The 23,539-nt window shown below is 41.4% G+C and overlaps 1 protein-coding gene across 1 annotated transcript in view; it reads right to left on the reverse strand.

Moving 5' to 3' along the window:
- Positions 1-568: 568 nt before the first annotated feature.
- Positions 569-23,539, reverse strand: part of LOC136114653 (E3 SUMO-protein ligase PIAS2-like) — a 32,581-nt gene continuing 9,610 nt past the window's right edge. Inside the window, exons 3-14 of the mRNA XM_065860082.1 lie at positions 20,702-20,786; positions 20,018-20,068; positions 19,800-19,890; positions 12,897-13,031; positions 9,644-9,749; positions 9,180-9,253; positions 8,345-8,505; positions 7,609-7,742; positions 6,976-7,144; positions 4,650-4,789; positions 2,771-2,808; positions 569-1,027 (exon numbers count right to left, since the gene is read on the reverse strand). Coding sequence (XP_065716154.1) covers positions 845-1,027; positions 2,771-2,808; positions 4,650-4,789; positions 6,976-7,144; positions 7,609-7,742; positions 8,345-8,505; positions 9,180-9,253; positions 9,644-9,749; positions 12,897-13,031; positions 19,800-19,890; positions 20,018-20,068; positions 20,702-20,786 — 1,367 coding nt within the window. The 3' untranslated portion in view covers positions 569-844. The remainder of the gene's footprint in view (positions 1,028-2,770; positions 2,809-4,649; positions 4,790-6,975; positions 7,145-7,608; positions 7,743-8,344; positions 8,506-9,179; positions 9,254-9,643; positions 9,750-12,896; positions 13,032-19,799; positions 19,891-20,017; positions 20,069-20,701; positions 20,787-23,539) is intronic.

The raw sequence follows: 23,539 nt of genomic DNA on the forward strand, positions 1-23,539 counted from the left end.
GATTTGAGGGATGTTCTTGAGGTTGTTGTGTGGATGGGTTTCTATTAGATGGAGGCTTATTTCTGAACTAGCCAAAGGAATCTCAAGGCCAGCTCAAAGGCTGAATAACAACACCTGCTGTGGGAGTGAGGCCTCAGGGCCTCAACATGACTTCAGTCAACAGACCTATTAGCAGTGAGACTCGGGCACGTGGACAGCTCATGACCATGGACAATATCCAATCAGCTAATGCATGCTTGGAGCGTGGACACTTGAGCAGGAAATAACTGCATATATAAGGAGGCTTGTTTCTGTACTAAATGGCTTCGCTTGAATTCATTTTGGATTAGGTGGAGTCCATGAGTTTTCACCCTCGCACATAATAGTAACAAAAGGCAAAAAGCACCAGACATCTGACTAAAGAAAATAGTAAAAATAGTAAAAATAGTAAAAATTTCACCAATGCATACACTTTGGTGTTCTAGAGTGGTTAAGTGCCTTTTTTTTTAAAAAAAAAAAAAAAGTTCGTTTTCACATTGTTGCTGTTTTTTACAACAAAATTGAAAACTATTTGTGGAATCCACCCAGCAACAAAAAGTTAGTTTCCCCAGAACAAGCCAAAAGCATAAAAGCACATTCTGAAGGGGCCTTTTCTATACCAGCTATTTAATGAGGAAAAAACAACAAAACCAATAACAAAACAATCTATAACTTCTGTTTCTAACATAGATGAATTTACTCCATTTTCCAGAAGGTAAATCCTCTCAATAAACATCAGAACAACAACAAGATGCCCAAGTTTCAGAGATGGGAGCAGCAGCTCTGTGCGATTTCTCCTGGAGTCCCTAAAAAGCTGCCCCGTGTTTCAGTCCAGTGAGATGATGTCAGGAGCACTGCTGCCACAGCTGGTGATCACCCCGGGCTCACTCCTGCCAGAGGAGCTAACGTGCGTGCTGCTCTTGTGGTGACTGGTTGAGGTGACAATGCTGCCAGGTGTGCTGCTTGTTAAGGTTGAGGTGAGACTATCCAAAAACATAGGAGGACAGTACTGCTTGAAACAAACAATGAAGAATGAAGAGACTAACCGCACAAGGGAAAATGTATGCTCTGAAGATACATCTCCCCTACAACAAGTGTGAAACACATTAACTAACAGAACCTTGTTAACGCATGCACAGCAAGAACCGGAGTTCTGCAAACCAGCAAGAGACAAGCAGAGGTGGTAGTCACAAGCCCTTCTCTCTCATCCTCCCCCCTTTTTAAATTTTTTCTTATTAACTGGTTAGCTTGAGCATTTACTAGCACATTAAGAAACACTCTAATGACCAAAAAAAAAAAAACCAAACAAAAAAAAACACATATGACACAACACACCACCACAAAAAAAAACCCCAAAACCAAAACAAATAAAAAAAACAAAACACCACACAAACACCCATAGTATTTGGAGAATGTTCGCTACCCACAGGCACAACTGCATATTTCAGGCTCCTTTTGTCATGAAAAGCAGCAAAAAGCATTCTGCTACCACAACAGAGGTTAAAATCATTTCATCCCCTCAAATGGCAGCACTGTACTAATCAACATTTTCATAGTATACACCCGCAATTATACATGCAGGTCTCTAAACATTTTAGCAATGATAAATGAGACCTGATCAAATCTGATTAAGGAAAATTACCAAGTTGATTTAAATTTCCTGAAGTGGAAGACAAGCCGCCTCAAAGCAGAGCTCAACATTTTACACATTTAGAAACAGAACAAGGTTGCCAGGTGTCAAAGAGGATGATCTAAGACACCCCCATGCATGCACACACACATGTTGTTCAACACACTTGACTTTCTCTTACCCTGTGGATTCCAAGCTTGGGCTTATGTTTGGAACTGAGCCTGAACTGTTTGAACTGTCCAAAGTGGACACTTCGCAGCAGCACACCTGCTTCCAGCCTCCCACATCAACAAACTTCTGTTATTCCCACTTTTGGCAGTTCAGATCTCAAAGTCAGGCACAGAGTATTGCAAGATGCAGTAAGTGGAAAGAAAAGGAGGAAGTTCATCCTCTGTTTTTAAGGCACCAGAAAGTCAAGTCCTATTACTGTTGTCTTCTAGTGACAGAAACACAAAACAGAGGGTCTGCTTCAGATCCTCTTGTCTTAATTAAGGAGCCAATATTACCCCACATTTCAAGGCTGTAGTCTTGTCCGTGTAAGAATCTAGTTACAGTAAGAATCATTCTCCCTAATTCTGTAAAGTTTAAGTTTCCAGAGAAGGCAAACACACCACCTAGTTACTTTTGACCTACAAAATTCCCATATAATCTAAAGCCAATGGGGTTTAGGTGTTACACGGGATTTATTATAAAAGTGTTCAGCCATGCACCCATCAAATTAATGAAGGTATTTTCTTTAGAACTTAATCTCCTACTAATATCAAAACCAACAGCAATCAGTGAAATATTACAGAGCTTAACCTGGCCTACAGATACACATTAAGAACTAAGAGTGTTAAATACACGAAGGGTGTATTCAAGTTAGTGCTGTGCAAGTATCCACTTCGGAAAGGTAAAAAGTATCAATAAAGAGCAAATTTCCATGCCTGGATTTATCATAGTGAGGCTAAACTGAATCCTCCCTTAATGCATCTTCATCACCACCTCTTGTTGGGAAAATGGGTTTTCCTGGTCTGTGCCTGGGTCTAACTACAAACTTAATATGGATGATGACAGCATTTGAGCAGTATGTCACAAAAACCAGACTTGGAAATTAAACCCCAGAGCAGTTCAGACACATACCTGTGAATCGACTGGGATTAGTGAAAGAAAATCCAGACCTAGGAAAAAAAAAAAAAAAAAAAATCTTTCTTCATCACAACAAACATAAGGAACGTTTTTTTTTTTGTGGTCATAGAACAGATTTTGCAATTGTTACACAAGTTTCTAAATGGAATATACCATGGTGACACCACTCTCAACGACTACTTCAGGCAGCAGCAAAACAAGTTATCTAGTACAAGTGGCTCTTTTTAAGAATGAGAATGACATAATGATGTATTATTCACTGAATATTGCAGGGTGGTTCAATGTGGTTGCTTAGATGAAGGTTGCTGTTTGGAGCTGTTGGTTCATAATGCGAGTTTCACTGCATATTGTACCTGACTTGGCCAAACTGGGACATGAAGAGTGTCATCACATTAAAGATGCTGGAATGAAGTAAAGTCACAACATGCACAAGTCCAAAAACAAGCAACAGGTCTCTTCCTCCACCCATGGGCAGCCAATAAGGAAACACTTCTAATATCATCCCCATTTTGTGTCTAGACAAATAAAAGGAACGAAGAAGAAACTACAAGTAGTTGAACGTATATCCTCTAAGAGCAGCGACAACTAGCGTCCATCTTATACACCATTAGTGTGTAAGCATTTAGGGCAAGATGTTTAAAATTAGGAAACCAAAGAGAAATCACAGCCTTTTTTGTTTTGTTTTTAAATATTGGCCTTGTGTTTGCTATGTCAACAGAAAGAAATGGTAAATCTACTCCCTCCCTCTCCCCTCACCTCCAAATATGTTCTGGCCAGTGGCATCTCTCCTCCTTTTCTCCATTTAGAAAAGAATTTTTAAGGAGATTTAAGAATTGTAGAATACCAGGTTGGAAGGGACCACAAGGATCATCTGGTCCAACCTTTACTTGGCAAAAGAACACTCAGCTGCTTTTACAGAACTGACAGCTTCTTTTGTTCTCACATGTTTATAGAACTTCATGGACAGAACAGTTCTAGTCACCCATTCTCTCAGCTTACTCTCCAATTTGGGAAGACAATTTTTTTAAATGAGGGAGAAGTGGAGGGAGGGAGCAGTAAGGGAACCAAAATGGACAGAAAAATAAAGGGAATGATATCCAACCCATTGCCAAACTGGTGCTAAAAGAAGAAGAAAAACCCATAGATGTTGCAAGGGAGAACTGGAGACAGGCAATGGAGTGGGGGAAAAGGAAGGTACAGGAGGCCAGCATGACATCTGTCACCACAAGTCACCATCTCCTAGGCTCTGGGTTCGTTACAGCTGACCAATAGAACCCCCAGAGTCCCTATATACAGCATTCTTTTCAAGGAGCCAGGGTAGAAAACAATCAGTATCCCCACCTTTTTGTCTGATATTTAGCAGCAATGTTGAAGAATACATCATAGGCATTTAGGGTATGTCTAGGTAAAGAAAGTCAATAGAGGTCAGCTTACATATTGTAGCTCACCTTAACCTTTTTCATAAATTCTAGACAGAGCACCACTAGAATCAGGCAGCAGAACATCTCTACATCTAGGGTTGGGATGAGTCAGCACCATCACATTTGCATAACTTAAAGCAGCTGCTCTCCCTCGCATCTACAACATGTAACAACCAGACATTCACACAAAGTCTAACTCAATATAGTGAGAAGTGTTTCTGGCTGCCATTCCAAAAATGCCAATTTGTACCCCAGGAGCAATGTTTTTCACATGACCATCTGAAACAGGAAGGACAGCCTGTGCTGGACTTGTCTACACAACATATCAGTACAATACCACATTTAGTCTTGTTCCATTTACAAAAAAAAAAACAGTTGATTCTCCAATTTTTACCCACCCCATCAAATTAATAAGGCTGTCAGAATACAGATGAAAAATAGCCACCACCTACCTGACAAGTCTGATGAAATACTGGATATTGGTGAGTGATGGAATGGTACTGGGTAGTCTGTTAATGAAGGAGGAATAGCAGCAGCATCAACCGTTGTCACGCTGGGCACTCTGACAGTGGATGGCTGATACATGAGAACCCTGTTTCAAACAGCACAGGAAGTTACAACCTGGCCATTAGTTACCAATGACAAATCAAGCACCACTATGTGCTCTGAGTCACAAGGTCGCTATGTTACAACACAACTACAGCATGGCTACTCACTACACAGTATTCCACTCTAGTTTCCTCTTTCATAAAAGTCTTCATAATAACATGACCATATCTCAGTTCTCAACAGCAGCTGTGATGTAAGAGCAAGTTGGCATTAAAACAAAGTACAGTGATGGAGTCATTTATACCAGTCTACCACCCAGAGACAGAAATGGACGCCTGGATCTGCAGAGCACCCCAGGAGGGATGCACAGGGAGCCAGAGCTAGGAGAAGAGCACTCGTTTCAATTTCTCCACGTTTCCTCAGTGTTAACCTGTCACACCAAGGGCACGACTGACTTATTCAGCCCCTGGACCAAAGATTGCACATGTGGGAGTTTAATATCAAAGCCTTCTTTACTCACAGCCTGAGCTTGAGCTATGTTCAGCTCTTTAGGAGCATGCAACCAGTTAAAACCCTCCTTCAGCCTCACTTTCTGCATGATTACTTCATGGCACTGTTAAATACGAAACTGCAGGCATTTGGGCTACAGCCACATGCATAAATATCTTTATAAAACTTCAAGGCATGTGGAAATAACCAGAGTCCTGCATCCCACTGTCCTGCCTTGTTACCCACTCACATCTTCCCACACTGCTGCACTGGTGCATTTATGCTACTTCTGATTTTAGAAGCTTGGATTTCAGGCCTTTCCCTCTCAGCACCTCTTACATTTCAACCTATGTTGCTTCTGCCTATAGGAAGACACTCCATGGTTTTGCCAAAACTAGCATTCAGGTAAGATTGTTTACAGCAGAAAAGCTATTCCCCCAAAAGCCTGGCTCTGACTTGGATTTAACGAATGAAAACATGCTATTTCCATATCCAAACAATAAGGAAAATACATTTGTCACAGATACACAAGAAAACTCAAGTTCTTCTACAATTATGGTTGCAGGTAGCCATCTTGGACAAACACAGGAGCATGGAAGGAAGTCTTGATACCTTCTGAAACTTCATTAAGAGATGTATTTGTAGCTATTTTTTCTTATAAAAATAAGAAACAAAGTCCCTTGCAGAAGGACTCCTCCACAGCCCTCACAAGCAGCAACAGCATTTCAGTATCACCACTACAAGTTGTCGAAGACAACCATTTGCTTCCCAAAGACCACACGTTCCTGCAGACTAGAGACACTATACCTGTTCATTACTTTAAGAGCTGACAAAACAGAAGGGGGTTGTTTTAATTACTATTGTTTTAGCACAAGACATAAGGCACTATGCTGAGAGACACAGACACATGCCTCATGCATGCAGCAACACTAATAAAAAGCTGACGCTTGGAATTGCCTCGTGGAGCAGTGACTTCTGGTGAGGTTCACCAGTGTCCCCTCCCTGCAGGTCTCCTTCACCCTGCAGACCAAGAGCAAGAACTTTCTGGAAGCCACAAAGAGTAACTGCAGCTGAGTTGCATGGATTGAGACAGACAGAAGGCAGCACAACAGTAAAGCAGCTGGTTAAGCCTGCAGCTGAAGTCAGACAAAGATGGAGCAGTTGACAGCAGACTTGGAAGTTGGTGGTTGTGCTAATTAAGGTGCAGAACTGACCGATAACCACGAACAGTGTCCAGAGTTTAAGAAAGAGATGGAAGAAAAGCTCATCTTTATTCAAAACAGCAAAGCACCTCCCTTCCAAGACTGACAGGATGGATGAAACACGCAACGTAGCCTAATTTCCTGGGCATCAGTGGATTAGAGAAAGGGTGTAATAGTGAGAGAAAAGCCTTTCAGATGACACTAACTTAGCAAGAATGCATAAAGCCCCTCCACTTGGCATCATCTGCTTTCTCAGGAGAATCCCATCCATTAGCCTGATCAGCTTCCTTTTCTACGGAAAAATATCCCTGCAAACACAGCAACAGCAAGCGCAAGTCTTTTGCGAGATGTAAAACTATTTAAGTGTTTTGTCTGTACAAAGGTACCAAATCAATACATCCTTCTGCAAGGAGAGGCCTAGAAATTCTCCTCTGGAAGTGTGGAGCTAGATCCCAAAGAGAGATGACAAGTCCATTCATCTACACATCAATTTATCTGCAACATTACAGAATAACAACTAACTTTAAAACTGACAAACCCTTTGGTTGGGCTTCCTTGCGTTTCAGACATAAATATGCTCTTCCTTTTGGCAGGAGGATCTTCCTCTTCATCAGAAGAGCTTTCTATAGTCAAGTCAATAATGTCAACTTTCTTGTTTACCTCATTGGCCACCATCACAGAACAGGGTTTGCTAACAACACTGGAACCTAAACAAGAAAATAAAATATCACTTTTTTTTTTTTTTTTTTAAGGTTGTTGACATTAGAAGTTTCTATTTGCAACAGAATCAATATCTCAAATCCTGGTTTAACTCATCTTCCTGGCCACTACAGAGAATGTTATGGCCCAGGAACAGTTCTGTTAGTATTCTGTATCATGTTGATATTATTAAAGCACAAGCTTTAATCTTCACTTATCAGTTTAAGGACCTAAAACAAGACCAACCATTCATTTATTTAACTGCTATTATAATAAGCAAAGACAAAATCCACAAATTCACACTTTTAGGGATAACACCCCTTTTTTTTTTTTTTAAAGTTTAAATGAAAGTAAGTTGAGAAATATTAACCCCCCACAGAACAAACATCAGTATCCACACACATTATCCCAGCAATAACTAAGTCTCCAAGATTTTTTTGTTGGTTTGCAACCACCACCCAGATGTACATACTTTCTATTTTGGTGGACTGTGGACTTGAGACTTTCACAGCTTCTTTCTTTGGCCTCATGGGGCACCAGAAACCATCTTCTTGGAATTTGATCTCATCCACATCTGAACATTCATTAAGGATTTCCATAAAGAGCCTGAAAAATAAAAGCGATTTCAAATTTTAATTCCAGGCTTTTGCCGAGTGAGGGGGAGACAGCTGAAAAGCTAATTATGGTCACCTTCGACCCATAGCCTGTACTTTCACCCTAATTAGTCTTACCTAAATGTCTGCAATTACAGCCTTTGTGGACACTCAGACATCAAAACCCAGGAGAGTATCCCAACCTACCTCGATACCACTCCAACGTTACTGAAACTCATAAATTTCCATACAGAGGTAGAAATCATCATCTTTGGAATCAAGTTTCACCCTGTTTCTAAGTTTAAGTTTAAATGTTACAGTTAATTGCTTCAGAGATAGGGTAATGTAAAAGGGAGCCCTATCCCTAGATGTCACATTTGGGTTTCTCCAGAGGATATATGCTGAGGCTCAAGAGTTTGACAATGCAATTAGAAGATAAACTTACGTACTTCATTACATGGGAACAGAAACTAACAGAGTCGAATAATTCCTCCCAGTCTAAAATATTTTGACAAAGAAAATAATACAAAATGGCTACACCTCAAGTCACAAAAGTAGCTAATACATCATGAAAAATTTTCATTAATTCTGTACTCTGCAAACCCTGTGTCTTACCCATCTAATATTAGGCTCTCGTAAGCTGCCTTTTTGTCACAGACAGGGCAGATCCACGTAGGCTTCTTTTCATTCATTTGAAGATAAAGAGCAGCATCAAAACATTGCAGGTGTGTGCAAGTCACAGCCCGGCATGGGATTGTCAGTCTCATTTTTCCCAGCTGCAGGAGACAAATTTAAAGAGTGTGAGAACAGAAGAGAGCAAAGCAGGCCTGGATGGCTAACAATTAAATCAGAGGTGAAGTAACTCTGTCTTCTCACAGTAGAGATGCCCAGTGCTAAGGTCGCTGGAGGCAAATCCACCCTATCAAAGCACATACAGTGCACTCAAAGCAACAATAAAGCCATCCCCAAAGTCCCCACCAAGCTGCAAACAGTCAGAAACGTTTCTAATGGATCTGCAGCAATGTTATTTCTAGGATTTTGCACCTGCTTGATCATTTTCTTCCAGCCAAATATTTCAAGGGATTTTGTGAATTCCAATTATATTAGACTCAAAATGGCATTAGACCCATTTTAACATTTAACTTAACAAACCAGTCACAAACACAAAGACCAGTTTCTACCTGGAAAGAGAAACCCCAAGGCAGTATTACCTTGTTACAAGGTGATAATATTTTTTTTTTTTGTTACAGCAAGAGATGAGGAGACCCAAAGTTTTATTTATCACTGTGCCCTTTAATTATTCTGTCACCCTGCCCAATTATTTTATATTAATGAATCAGTATAAACCAGAAGCCAGTGAAGTTCCTAAAGTGGTGCCTTTTAAAAGCAGCCCAACTGCACTACAGATGAATATACAAATCTGTACACGATTATTTCCAGCCATACTTACAGGACACATCAGAGAAACCCGCAGACTGGTTGTGGCAATCTCACTATCAGGATCTGCAGTTAGTTTTTCTTTAACTATTAAAATAAATTAAGAAGTTCGACACCATTATTTAAAATGCTAACCTTGATCATCTAGGAAAATAGGTCATAGCAATATCAATATCAAACAACAGTTTTCCTCTTTATAAGTGACTGGCAAACACTGTGAATCACAAGATAGTGCATCTGCTGCACATCAAACAAACAGCCACAACAGTTAGTGGAGCAAACTCAACCCAACATGCAAAGAGAGAAAATAATTACCAGAGAGTGAGGCATGACGCCTCAGCAACAGCAAAGAGAACCTTTGATGCTCCAGACTTTCTTTTCAAAATGCTGCAAATCCCCTAAATATTACTAGTTCTAGTTTTAAAGAGCCACCAACCACCCTGAAAAAGTACAGAGATGCAAATTAATTTGACTTACTTAGTGCTCTGGAATGATCAGGGTTTCTGATACCTTTCATTTTTAACCTCTGCAAAAGCATAGCTGAAGTGAGCTGACGAACAAGATACACAGACATGGAGTAATTCTACAAAAAGAGGGATTAAAGATTAAATATTGATATCATACACTACTTCTACTACGGCAACAGATTACTACTTACGCTAGTTATAGTGTACAGTAAAACCAAAAATACGTTGATTTTTTACTTAATAGTTATGAAAAGTGTTGGCAGATTACTTCATTACTGTGAAATAGTCCAATATTCTGCCAGAATTCTCCTGTCAATCAAGTCCAATTGTGATTTAACTAAGAACAATAACTCTACAATGAAAAGACAATCTGGGCTCTTTTCTTGGAAAGATGATTTAGACTGATGACACACCTCCTCATACATGCAGTTTTTAAGAACTTCTCATGTTTGACACTGAAAAAAGGGAAGGATTTAGGAGACAATCTGTTAGCTTTTAAGCCAGGCCTTGTTACACTGTATCTACTCCTCTAAGGCTGCCCACATTCCCCAGCATTTATTAGTCTTCCCTAATTCACACCATTTGCCAGCTGCTTTTCCTCAGCCTTCACTCTCTCTTCAAGGTCACTAATGAAGAGAAAATTCCACAAATCACAGAATCCCAGCCTGGTTGGGGTTGGAACGGACTTCAGAAGATCATCCAGTCCAACCCACCTGCTAACGCAGGGTCACCAAAGCAGATCACACAGGAATGTGTCCAGGTGGGTTTGAACATCTCGAGAGAAGGAGACTCCACAACCTCTCTGGGCAGCCTGGGCCAGGGCTCTGTCACCCTCAAAGGAAAGAAGTTTCTCCTCATATTCAGATGGAACCTCCTGTGCTCCAGTCTGTGCCTGTTGCCCCTCATCCTATTGTTGGGCACCACAGAAAAGAGTCTGGTCCCATCCTCTTGACACTCACCCTGGAGATATTTATCCACATTGATAAGATCCCCCCTCAGCTTCTCTTCTCCAGGCTGAACAGCCCCAGCTCTCTCAGTCTCTGCTCATAAGAAAGATGCTCCAGATCCCTCATCAGCTTTGTGTCCCTCCATTGGACTCTCTCCAGTAATTCCTTGTCCTTCTTGAACTGGGGAGGCCAGAACTGGACACAGTACTCCAGATGCAGCCTCACCAGGGCAGAGCAGAGGGGGACGATCACCTCCCTCAACCTGCTGGTCACACTCTTCCTAATGCGCCCCAGGTACCATTGGCCTTCTTGGCCACAAGGGCACACTGCTGGCTCATGGTCACCCTGTTGTCAACCAGAACTCCCAGGTCCTTCTCTGCAATGCTGCTGTCCAGCAGGTCCACCCCTAACCTGTACTGGTGTACAGGGTTATTCCTCCCCAGGTGCAGGACCCTGCACTTGCCCTTGTTGAATTTCATCAGGTTCTTCTCTGCCCACTCCTCCAGCCTGTCCAGGTCTCGCTGGATGGCAGCACAGCCTCTAGTGTGTCAGCCCTTCCTCCCAGTTTGGTATCATCAGCAAACATGGTGAGGGTACACTCAGTCTCTTCATCCAGGTCATTGATGAACAGGTTGAACAGGACTGGACCCATTGCTGACCCCTGGGGAACCCCACTAACTACAGGCCTCCAAGCAGACTCTGCACCATTGGTCACAACCCTCTGAGCTCTGCCATACAGCCAGTTCTCCATCCATCTCACTATGCCACTACTGCAGAATAATAATGATTTTATCTGTACAACAAATGTAACCTGCAGTCCCTTATTTCCAGTCCCTGCCAGTCACCTTCATATGGTTCCTATACTGTCTGCGTATTACAAAATAATTATGAACATCTACTGCCCTGCTGATTGTGAAACAACTGCTTAGATCTTGCCTTCTACCTCTGTTTTAGAAAAAACTTCTCTGTCAGCACTGCCCTTCATTCATTTTCTGAACATGAGCTTTCTCCCCAATGTCTTTTTAAAAAATTTTAGTGTATAAAAGCTTATACTGAAGTCTAACTTGGAAACATGTGGTGTCTCTGGTCCACAGATTTTGATTTTGAAGAAAAATGTAAGAGGTAAGCTACTTTGATAATTAAATCCAGAAAGATTTACACAACTAGTCAGAGGAATAATTTCTAAACAGCCACGCATTTTATAGGCTAACTACATTTAAACTGCGATTAATCTTGGCACCAGAAAGCAACAGGGTTCACATTTCAGCCACTACCCCCTTTATCTCCTGATACCTGAAGTCTAGCATGCTTCTCCCCCACTGCAGCTTTCCATGTAGTTTAGAATTGCATTTTTTTTTTCTTCCCCTAGCTCTCCATCCTTCCCCACATTGAGTCAGCTTTCCCTCAAGTCACCCAAGTTTCCAGGAATACTCTTTCATTTGTAAGAATAAAACCACACTGCTCAGATATCCTACAATACAAACACACCACACATGTATGGTCCAGCCAAGCATGGTTGAGATCCATCAAGCCCAGGAAGAGCTGACACCAGCAGCATGACACCTCCCCAGTAAACCCTTCCCAGCAACCTGCCATCTAAGAGCTTTCTGAGCTGCAAATTCCATCCCCATTTTGGTTTATTTACAAGTGAGGTTTTAAATCTACTCAGAGAGGCCATCTTCATGTAAAAAAGGGATCTCAAAAGAATAAAGATGGAAATATCCATTAACCAGTTCTTCCTCTAAAATAAAAATTGCTTTTGTAAGATTGTTTGGTATTACTTAGAAAATACAAAAATCTCAAAAGCAAGCATCCATCTCCACCCCCATGGCCTTGGCACATCTAGTCAGTTTAAAGAGCATTCTCCAAAGGACAGTTCCAATAGATACTTAGAAATGTGCCTTAGAAAATATGGTGCCATAATTTCATATTCATATTACCACATCATCAGGCTTCAAGCAAGAATTGAGGTTTTCCTTTTCTTATTTTGTCATGTTTGAGCTGCTTTGTACTATTTAAACTACAAAGATTTTTGGTATTTTAGGCACACTTCAGGTAACCCCTAACAGCAGGCTTTCTAATGTGAGTTCTCTAAGGAAGTCCTTGCTATCTGTATGCAAATCTTCTATATATTACTGTAAACTATCATAACTCCAGAGCAAACTTTGTTTCCTGGCACTGATAATAAGCTCAACCACCTCATACTAAACACTTGCTGGCACATACCTCACCAGCAACATCAGATAACAGGGGAGAAGAAATGCTAAATTATGTTATTTAGATGACTTTCCACATCCTACAGAAATTACACTTTACCTTTCCAATTTCAGAAGCCCAGGAAATGGAAATCTGGTTTGGCACTGCCGACGACAACCTAACTAGAGATGTTATATTCAAGGGGCGCCCAGGCCGCTTCTGTTCAATTCCATTTTTTGGCGGTGGAGCGTATCCCTACAGGAAGAAAGGACAAGGAAAGTGTTACCAAGTCTCTCCACTGTATTCTTAAACCTGCTGAAGAGACTTGTTAGTTTTAAACAGACCTGTGGGATGCAGGTAAACCCAGAGGCTCTGTAGGCTAGAGACTAAACTCAACACTTATTCTGAGAAATATCAGTCTTTGACAGTTTAATACCACAAGCCAATCACAATTTTAAAGCATTTTTTGTTTTAAAATGATTTTACAGAAGTGCTGAAAAGGTCAAAGAGAAGGCAGCAGTTTTGTTGCATGTAAGTTCACTGGAAGAATAAAAAGCAGTTAATGCTTTATCCTTTTTTTTTTCCCCATCCTGCTGAGAGTGGAACATTGCAAGGACACAGCAAGTCATGAAGAGTTAATTCCATGTTTCACACCCAAAAACCACTTCATTGATGCTATTTAAGAAACAATAAAGTCTTGGAACAAGACTCTCCTCAGTGTCTGCTTTGCCTCACACCAACCACACCAGCCCCAACAGCGACAGGTTCTCATCTGTGCTTTGCCAGGGCCCCTGAAGAGCAGCTGTACGTGGAATATAAGCTGTATTTAAGAGCTAACAGGCTTTGCTGTTGTTTGCAGAAACAAAATCAACTAGATATTTGCTCAGCTTTGATGAAGAATTTCATAATCTGGACTGTTTCTGTAGTTTTATTTCCTATATGTTTGTGAATTGAATCAGGAGCCATCCAGTTCCCTTTTGCTTCTAGGCAAGCATGCACTCTCCAGCACACTGTGAACAGAAAGTACTTGTGCCATGAGAAGGAGCACAGAGACTAATTGCAGCTTATTCCTCTCACCCTGTGTCTGCCATGAGGAAAGCAAGCCAGTCTGTAACAGGAACACTGAAAATCTGTTTTTAGCTCACACAAACAACCTGCAGTCCACTCACCTCTAAAACTCATCCTGCACCAGAAGGATGACACTAAGAGATCACAGCCCTATGCCTTGCACAGAACCAACCGGCAGATCTAATTCTGTTCAAGACAGCGTTGTTCTATACAAGAAACTCTCCCAGAAAGGGTATGCTGAAAACCCACACACATATATTGTTTTACACACACATTCACAGCCTAGTGCTTGGGGAAGAAAAAAAAAATTACTTTGAAAGATGCCAAGTCTGAAAATAAAAAACAGAAATAAAGAGCTTCTTCCACTCATCAATCGAGTATATCAGAGGATAATCACACACTTTAAATCAAGGAAGACTCGATAGTTATCACATCATTTTCTAGGTTTCCAAAGCAGCAATATTCCTACTCCATACATTTCGGCTGACAACTAAGCCCTGGTTGTGCCTCGCTACCACCCTTTATTAATTTCAGACAGGACACTTGCATTAACAGAATAGGGACTTGGAGCTTCTACAGGCAGGTCTGCTGGGTCAGAGCATCAAGCAATTGCTGAAGATTTGTTTCTAAAATGGTTCTCACCCCAGATGACAAGTGACCCAGTAGCTACCAGGAACCTCACATGTGCTCTACCACAGAACATACAAGGCAGCAGGCACATAATTAACAGAATGAACATTCTGCCATTTATTTAATCAGACATAACAGCTGCAGCCATTTATATGTTTCCCAATTGCTTTGCTCCAGTAGTCTTTTCTCTACTATGGTGACTTTACAATGAATTTATGTTGACAAACACACCATCCCTGCAATATTTAGGAGAGTATTTCTACCTGCTGGTCTCCAACCTAAAATGCAGCTGCCTTGCTTTCAAGAGAGCAAGGATGCAAGTTTGCAAGAACTATTAACAATTTTTTTTTTTTTTTTTTTTTTTTTTTTTTTTACAGACTGCAGTGCACATGCTTCAGTTCAGCCAAGTTTTTGATGTTTTCTTCCACAGAGCAATCACCTTGAGATCAGATACAATCTTGTACTCCTAGAACACTTCAGAATTTTCCCTTCCTAGCCTTCCAGGAGTTCAGTAAAGAGCACTCTCCTTGCCTATCACAACCAGCACTGTTTAGTTAGGCTGCCAATTCTACGGCTACTTGGGTCTTCAAGTCTTCCATGTTTCTTGCAAGAACAACATTAGTCAAAAATAGATGGAATCTGCTAGAACCAGGAAAAAAAAAAAACCACAACACCAAAAAAAACCAAAACAAATAAAAACCAAAAGAAAACAAAACCAACAAAGAAGGAGAAAGAAAAAAAAAAAACCACACCTGTGGTGGTCTGTGGAGGTCCCCTGGGAAGAAAAACAAATTATATTTTTGGACTTTCCCATTTTGTCTTTCCTACAATAGAAGTCAAGAGAATCACCTGCTGTAGTGCATTATGTATACAATCCTTGTTACTAGACAAGACACCAACATGCAGGTATCTACATTTATTCCTTTTTAAGTCAGAACACACACTGTAACAAGATGACACAGTTGCAGGAATAAAACAAAACACCATGTTAGCATGAGTTGCCACAACCTGAAGCAGTACTGAGAGTGGCCTCACAGTCACAGGCCCTGGTTGTTGTGGGGGATTTTAACTTCCCTGATGTTTGCTGGAAGGACCATTCAGCCAGCCAGCCACAGTCCAGGAGGTTCCTCCAGTGCATTGATGATAACTTCCTCATGCAGACGGTGGAGGAGCCGACTAGGAGAGGTGCACTGCTGGATCTCATCCTCACTAACAAGGAGGGTCTGGTCGAAGCAGTAAAGGTTGAGGGCTGCCTGGGTTGCAGTGACCACGAGATGGTGGAGTTCAGCATCTCGTGTGGCAGGAACAAAATAGCAAGTAGAAATGCAACCCTGGACTTCAGCAGGGCCAACTTTGGCCTTTCCAAGCAATTGCTAGGGGAAATCCCATGGGCAAGACTGCTTGAAGGAAAAGGGGCTCAAGAGAGCTGGATTGCATTCAGAGATTGCTTCTTCCACACTCAGGATCAGAGCATCCCCACACGCAGGAAGTCGAGGAAGGGAGCCAGGAGGCCTGTGTGGTTGAATAGGGATCTGTTGGGTATGCTCAAGCAGAAGAGGAGAGTTTACAGGTCATGGAAGCAGGGGCTGGCCACTTGGGAGGAATATAAGGCTGCTGTTCGAGGATGTAGGAAGGCAGCTAGGATAGCCAAGGCCTCCTTAGAATTACAGCTGGCGAGAGGGGTCAAGGACAGCAAAAAGAACTTTTTCAAATACATAGCAGATAAAACTAATACCAGAGGCAATGTAGGCCCACTGATGAATGAAGTGGGTGCCCTGGTGGCAGAAGACACAGAGAAGGCAGAATTGCTGAATGCCTTCTTTGTCTCTGTCTACTCCGCTGGATGCTGTCCTGGGGAGCCCTGTACCCCTGAGACCCCGGATGAAGCCAGGTCAATGGAGGAGTTTGCTTTAGGCGATGAGGACTGGGTTAGGGAGCAATTAAATAGTCTGGACATCCATAAATCCATGGGTCCAGATGGGATGCATCTGCGGGTGCTGAGGGAGCTGGCTGAAGTCATTGCTGGACCGCTCTCCATCATTTTTGCCAAGTCTTGGGAAACGGGAGAGGTGCCCGAGGATTGGAGGAAAGCAAATGTCACTCCAGTCTTTAAAAAGGGCAAGAAGGAGGACCCGGGTAATTATAGACCGGTCAGCCTCACCTCCATCCCTGGGAAAGTAATGGAACAGCTTATCCTTGGTGCCATCTCAAGGCATATCAGGGATAAGAGGGTCATTAGGGGCAGTCAGCATGGCTTTACCAAGGGTAAGTCATGCTTGACCAACCTCATAGCCTTTTATGAGAATGTAACAAGATGGATGGATGATGGCAGAGCGGTGGATGTGGTCTACCTTGACTTCAGTAAAGCCTTTGACACAGTCCCTCACAGCATCCTCACAGCTAAATTGAGGAGGTGTGGTCTCGACAATAGAGTAGTGAGGTGGGTTGCAAACTGGCTTAAAGAGAGAAGCCAGAGAGTGGTGGTCAATGGTGCGGAGTCCAGTTGGAGGCCAGTATCTAGTGGAGTGCCTCAGGGGTCAGTATTGGGGCCAATATTATTCAATATATTCATTAACAATCTGGATGAGGGAATTGAGTGTACTATCAGCAAGTTTGCTGATAACACTAAGCTGGGAGGAGTGGCTGACACTGGAAGCTGTGCTGCCATCCAGAGACCTGGACAGGCTGGAGAGTTGGGCAGGGAATAACCTGATGAAATTTAACAAGGGAAAGTGTAGAGTCCTGCATCCGGGCAGGAACAACCCCAGGTTCCAGTATAGGTTGGGAAATTGCATATTAGAGAGCAGTGTAGGGGAAAGGGACCTGGGGGTCCTGGTGGACAACAGGATGACCATGAGCCAGCACTGTGCCCTTGTGGCCAGGAAGGCCAATGGCATCCTGAGGTGTATTACAAGGGGGGTGGTCAGTAGGTCAGAGAGGTTCTCCTTCTCCACTACTCCACCCTGGTGAGACCCTATCTGGAATATTGTGTCCAGTTCTGGGCCCTCAGTTCCAGAAGGACAGGGAACTGCTGGAGAGGGTCCAGTGTAGGGCAACAAAGATGATTAAGGGAGTGGAGCACCTCCCTTATGAAGAAAGGCTGAGGGAGCTGGGTCTCTTTAGTTTGGAGAAGAGGAGACTGAGGGGTGACCTTATTAATGTTTACAAATATACAAAGGGTGAGTGCCATGAGGATGGAGCCAGGCTCTTCTCAGTGGCAAACAATGATAGGACAAGGGGTAATGGGATCAAGCTGGAACACAAGAGGTTCCACTGAAATTTGAGAAAGAACTTCTTCTCAGTGAGGGTGACAGAGCACTGGAACAGGCTGCCCAGGGGGTTGTGGAGTCTCCTTCCCTGGAGACATTCAAAACCTGCCTGGACATGTTCCTGCTCCAGCAGGGGGATTGGACTAGATGATCTTTTGAGGTCCCTTCCAATCCCAAACATACTGTGATACTGTGTTACTGTGATACTGGGATACTGGCACACTGGCAGCATTTCTCTGAAGTTTGTGGTAAGGATTGCAGCCAAAGAGATGACCAAGAATAATTTACAGACCTCTGCACAGGCATGAACTGCTATACCAACAAAATACAGAACAGTAGTCACCCAGGAGTTGTATGAATTGTCAATAAAGGAATCACGGATTAATTACCTAACACTAACGCTATCAAGGTGGACAACAGTGGTCTTTGAGGAAAATAAGATATCTTACATTTCCTTCAACAGAAAGGAACCACAAGAGGGATACGGACAGTGACTAAATCAACAAAAAATATTTGCAGGAGAACTCAGACTGAGACTATATTTGTCTTTCAGCTCTTAATGAAGGGGGAGAGGAACAGAAGTTGCCAAGACAATAATCATTTATTCACTTTCTCACCTAAAGTTTCTGCTGAACAGATTAAAGAGTCATCTTAAAACATGCAGAAAGATCTACAGGTTTTAGATCTAAAGCAAAGCAAGAATCCAAGATTACAAACAACTTTTGCTACAGCTGCGATATATGTTACACACAAAATGGATAACACAACACAGCATAGCAGGACATAAACTATATTACCCCATTTCCCCAAATATAAACCCTAGCATGATTTTTCAGGATTGAGGATGATAGAAATATAAGCCGTATTCAAAAAATAAGCCCTAATTACTGTTCATAAAAAAGTCAATTTAAATAGTGTCCAAGCAGCTATACATATAAAAAAGCATGCATCTTTTGGAGCAAAGATTGTATAAGACCCTGCCTTATTTTCAGGGAAACAGGGTAGTAAGACTGAGAGCCAGCAGACATTGATGTCCACAGGTAACATCAGACCCAGTTCTTTTTGGTGGGTTGCTTAAATAAAGGAAAAACTGCCGAAGAAAGGAGAGAATCCTGCAAAGTTTATCACAGAGAACATAACTGGCATTTGCAGAAAATAGTGACCAGAAAACATGAAAGAAATCATCTTACACACTGAAGACAGAAAGAAGAACAGTAATGCAATGGTTTAAGAAGTAGGGAGAAGAGAAGCTAGAGAGTCTCATTTAAGCTGAGCAGAGTGATGGTCACATATGGCAGGAGGGGGGGTACAGGACAACACATCTGGCACCCTAAGAAGGTGGCAAACATTCTGAGAGATTTCACACCTCATCTCCCCACACTGAATCTACTGCTGAAAAAAAACCCTCTGTACCTACTACTTTTTCCATCTTCTATAGCTTTCAGAATGGGTTGCATAAGAGTTTCTCTTCTGTTGTACAAAGATACCAATGCCAGAGGTTTTTCAAGAATGAGTGCTTTTCCCTTCCTGTGTATATTTAAACCTTGAGGTGACCCTGCCTACATACTAACTTTTAAAACATCAGACACCAGTAGCTGTACAACTTCCAACACTGTCCTGTTCTTGTATCAGCAAATGCTGGGAACCCCAATATGTCTGTTCCTCTACAAACTTGTACACAAGAAGGTGATGTCAGCCCCTCATAACAAGAAAGAATTCAAGCCAACACACAAATATAAATAGCCCAAACAGCAAGGGCTACTACCAATCAAGTCAAATAAATGCAGTTTGAAGACCAACGAGGAGGATTCCTCATACAGGCACTGGTTTGGTTTTGACATATTTTGTGAACCACAACATCCACGCAGTTGCTGTAACATCCTTAAAAGTATTCATATCTATCTCACACAGCAAATGTACAAACCATTTGCCTAACATTAGCAACCAGAGAAATTTCAGTGATAATAAGCAACTTGATTCTTTTAGCAAGTTAACATTACAGAAAAAACATAACACAAGTCACAAAGAAACCACAAATACATTTAAACAAGCTTACCGGCAATGGAAACAGCTTTCCATTTACTTTAATACACAAACTATTAGGGTAATTATCTTCTTGAGGGCAGCTTGTCTCTGCTAGGCATAACCTATAGTCCCAAAAAGAGAAAGTGTCATTTTTCAAGCATCATTGCATTTATATGTCTCCACAAACATCTAGATTTATGTTACATTAGCCAATTTAGAAGTTATAAGAGAACACTGTGAAAAAAGTACCTTAGCTGAACTTGGACTGTGTAATCTCTCCCGCCCCCAGGGAAGAAGTCTCTGTGACAAATGGGAAAAAATAAAATCTATATATATAAAAACCTCACTTAGCAGATTTCATATTCCAGTCATAAGCAGAAAGAACTTGCATATCTGCCCCAACATCACTAAACTTTGCTCTTGTTTTTCTTTTATTGAGCTATGAACAAGTCTTAAGCAGCTAAACAGAAGTGTCGCTCATAAGCAGGATTTTAAGATCATCATACTCTGTCAAAAATTTATAGTAACAACAAGGTATGATGTTGCCAGAGAGGAAAATCCCAATTCTCTTTGCTTACACCATAGGTCTTGCAACAATATGAACCCCGAGACAAAAAAATAAAAGCAGCCTTCCATTCCTGCAGCCAAGAAACATGCGGGGGGCGGGGGGGGAAGCTTACCACCTCTCTAAACAGCCACAGTTATTCAGAACTGAGTAACTGTTAACTCTTTGGTGGCATAGGATTTACCCTAACTGCATGTAATTTCTGTGCACAGTAGTTCCTAAAGAAAAACAGAAATTCAGCATAATTTTGCTGAGGATTATCACCCTGCATCTGCAAGTTTATGCAACACATAAAATGAACCAAACCCCCCACACTTCATCCTGAAATTTTGCAAAAGTTTATCTACATTATGCCACACTCTTCTTACCTGGAAATACAGATTTCTCTGACCTGCTGAGGTGTTAAAGCAAAGATAAAAAACTTCTCTTGGAACCTCTGAATACTGCTCTGTACTAGAAAAAGAAGAGACACAAAAGAGGATTAACCATGGCGATTAAAGTCATCAATTAAAACAGGATCTGCAATTGAGTTTTTCCCTGGAACAAGGTGCAAGCCACTGAATATACTCAAATTGTGCTTGAACTGCATGTAACTGTCAACAGGAAAGCAACAGAACAAATAATTCATACAACTGTATTAAAACGGCTTAATATCACATTATACTTCAGTACTAAAGAAGCTTGGCAAACCACATTATAATCAAAAACACACACAACAAAATACAACACTGGAGAAAAGGGTACCACAGAGAAGACGTTTAGAACTATTTGAAGGTACTACAAGAAGAAAAGGCACACCAGAAGTTATTTATGGACAGCTGGAAAATTACTGAGTTCAGAAACAGATAAAGGTAACTATGTATTTGGGGAAGAAGGGAAAAAGCACAAGCCCTAATGTCAGATAAGCCATCTAGACTTCAGGTCTCCGAATTAACCCTTGCTAGCATTTGGAAAAAAAAAAAAAAAATATATATATATATATATATAACTTTCATATCAGAATCCTACTTGTCTCTGTCAGTGATAGAAGTGGTAATGTTTTAGTATTAAGGGTTCATAGTATGTACCTGTTACTTTTCACCTTTATTTCAACTTAAGAAGATAGAAATCTTGACCTGAAATAAAGTTAGACTGGACTTGTCCAACAGTTTAAAGTAACCAGCAAGGACAAATGCAAAAATAGCACTAAAACTAAAAATAAAATAAACCAGGCAAATTTGGAAAACCTAGACTGTCTTGTACACGGTGACATTTGGAGATGATGATCTCTATGCCCAGAAGACACATAAAAAGGTCACAAACATGTAACAGAATCCAGGTGGAACAGACACACACGCCAAGTTCCTCAAACAATTCAAAACAACTATATTGTGCATATACGCACAGAGCATAAACAACATTTTATATTTATATTAGCCTACAGACTTCAAGGGAATTTAAACACAGCTCTAACTATAACATGGTGACACCCCTAGGGAAGCATTTTCCTTTCAGGAAAAAATAAAGGATCATTTCCAAAGTTGAGGAAAACAGCTGTTAGGGAAATTTCCAGCGTATCACCACCACCTCAGGATATCATTGACCAGGAACAAAAGGTGTCACAACACAAACAGAAGTGATAACAGGCATTGTAAATAATGCTTGTTAGTAAAGTTTGCTGCTTTAGGCAGTCAAGGATGACCAACCCTCAGTATATGCCTCAATGAGGTACAATTCACAGCCTAAAATACTATTGTCAGTTAAGAAACTAAAATGTCTAAGAGGATGCAAACAGCTTGCAAAATGCTGAAGTGTTTCTAAACAATATTAAAGAGTTCAGGAACACTTCCTACCATGCAAGATAAGACAGACTGAATTTCAAGACAGAAAACAACATATTTCCAAATAATTAATTGTGTTCAAGAATGAGGAATTAGAGGACACTAAACTGAGATTTCACGTTATTTGAAAAAAAAAAAAAAAAAACACAGTATGGCAATAACTGGTAGACCGAGAAACCTTTGCTAAATTGAGACCAACACTGAACTTTGCTGCACAAAGTATCTACTTCAGTGCCAGACACCAGAACCTGCAGAATTGTTGCAGTGAGAGAACTGTAAACAAACAAGCCAGTGAAATGGTTCTCCTTACGTTGCTGCAACTTATTAATTACTGTCCTTGAAATCCTTTTCCTGTTGTCCTGTTGGAAAGTAAAATGTAGGAAAGCAAGATGTGCAGTTCCAGCCACCTGGATGATAAAGGAAGATCAATACTAACATGACCATCCGGACGGTCGAAGACATAATACTAACATAATAATATATAAAGGGCCTTGGACAGATTACTTTGAAGTATGTTTCTCGTAATTGTAAAAAGCTATAGCCCAGACTCGTGAGAACGGTATCTCGGGCCGGATAACCGCCCCCAAGCGCATGGGATGTGTGAATGTCCTTAGGCCTGGTCTGTGAACGAGTGGAAAAACAAGTGAGACAAACATCACATGAGTTTAGTGTGTTCTTAACAACAATTAGCGGAAAAGCATCTTTTGTAAACATCTTAGTCCAGGTCTGTACCTGTAAATCCTATAAATTGTCAATGGTGAATAAAGAAGGCAGCCTAGGCCTAGGTCAGCTCTCTGCTTGGCCAGGCTCTGTGCTCCTTCCTGAACAAGATCTCTGCCTCTGCGTGAATTTCTGTCTGTGTCCTGGTATGCGTCGTTCCTAATCGCCACATTGTCCTCTACAGGTGTATCCCCCCCCATTTGTACCTGGCTGAAACTTCAGGTCCAAATCTTTCAGCCAAAAGTAACTTCAGGGGAGGCTCAGGCAAGATATTAGAACACATTTCTTTACCAAGAGGGTGGTCAAACACTGGAACAGGCTTCCTAGAGAGGTGGTTGATGCCCCAAACCTGTCAGTGCTTAACATGCATTTGGACAATGCACTTAACTCTTATTCTTTAAATTTTGGTGAGCCCTGAGGTGGTCAGGCTGTCAAGTTATCGTTGTAGGTACCTTCCAACTGAACTAATCTATTATTCAATATTCAAAAGACAAAGATCTTTAATCGCATAATATTTGCAGAAGAGAACAGTATTTTCTGAAGTGCAGCTTGGCACTTTTGGGGACAAGCAGCGGAGAGGGCAAAGGTAGGGATGAGAAAGGAAGGGAGCTTCCACTTTTCCCCAGCTGCAAAAAGCTACTTAAGTCTAGACGTCACAAGCAACAC

The sequence above is a fragment of the Patagioenas fasciata genome, chromosome W (genome assembly GCF_037038585.1).
Source record: "Patagioenas fasciata isolate bPatFas1 chromosome W, bPatFas1.hap1, whole genome shotgun sequence".
Taxonomy (NCBI): Eukaryota; Metazoa; Chordata; class Aves; order Columbiformes; family Columbidae; genus Patagioenas; species Patagioenas fasciata.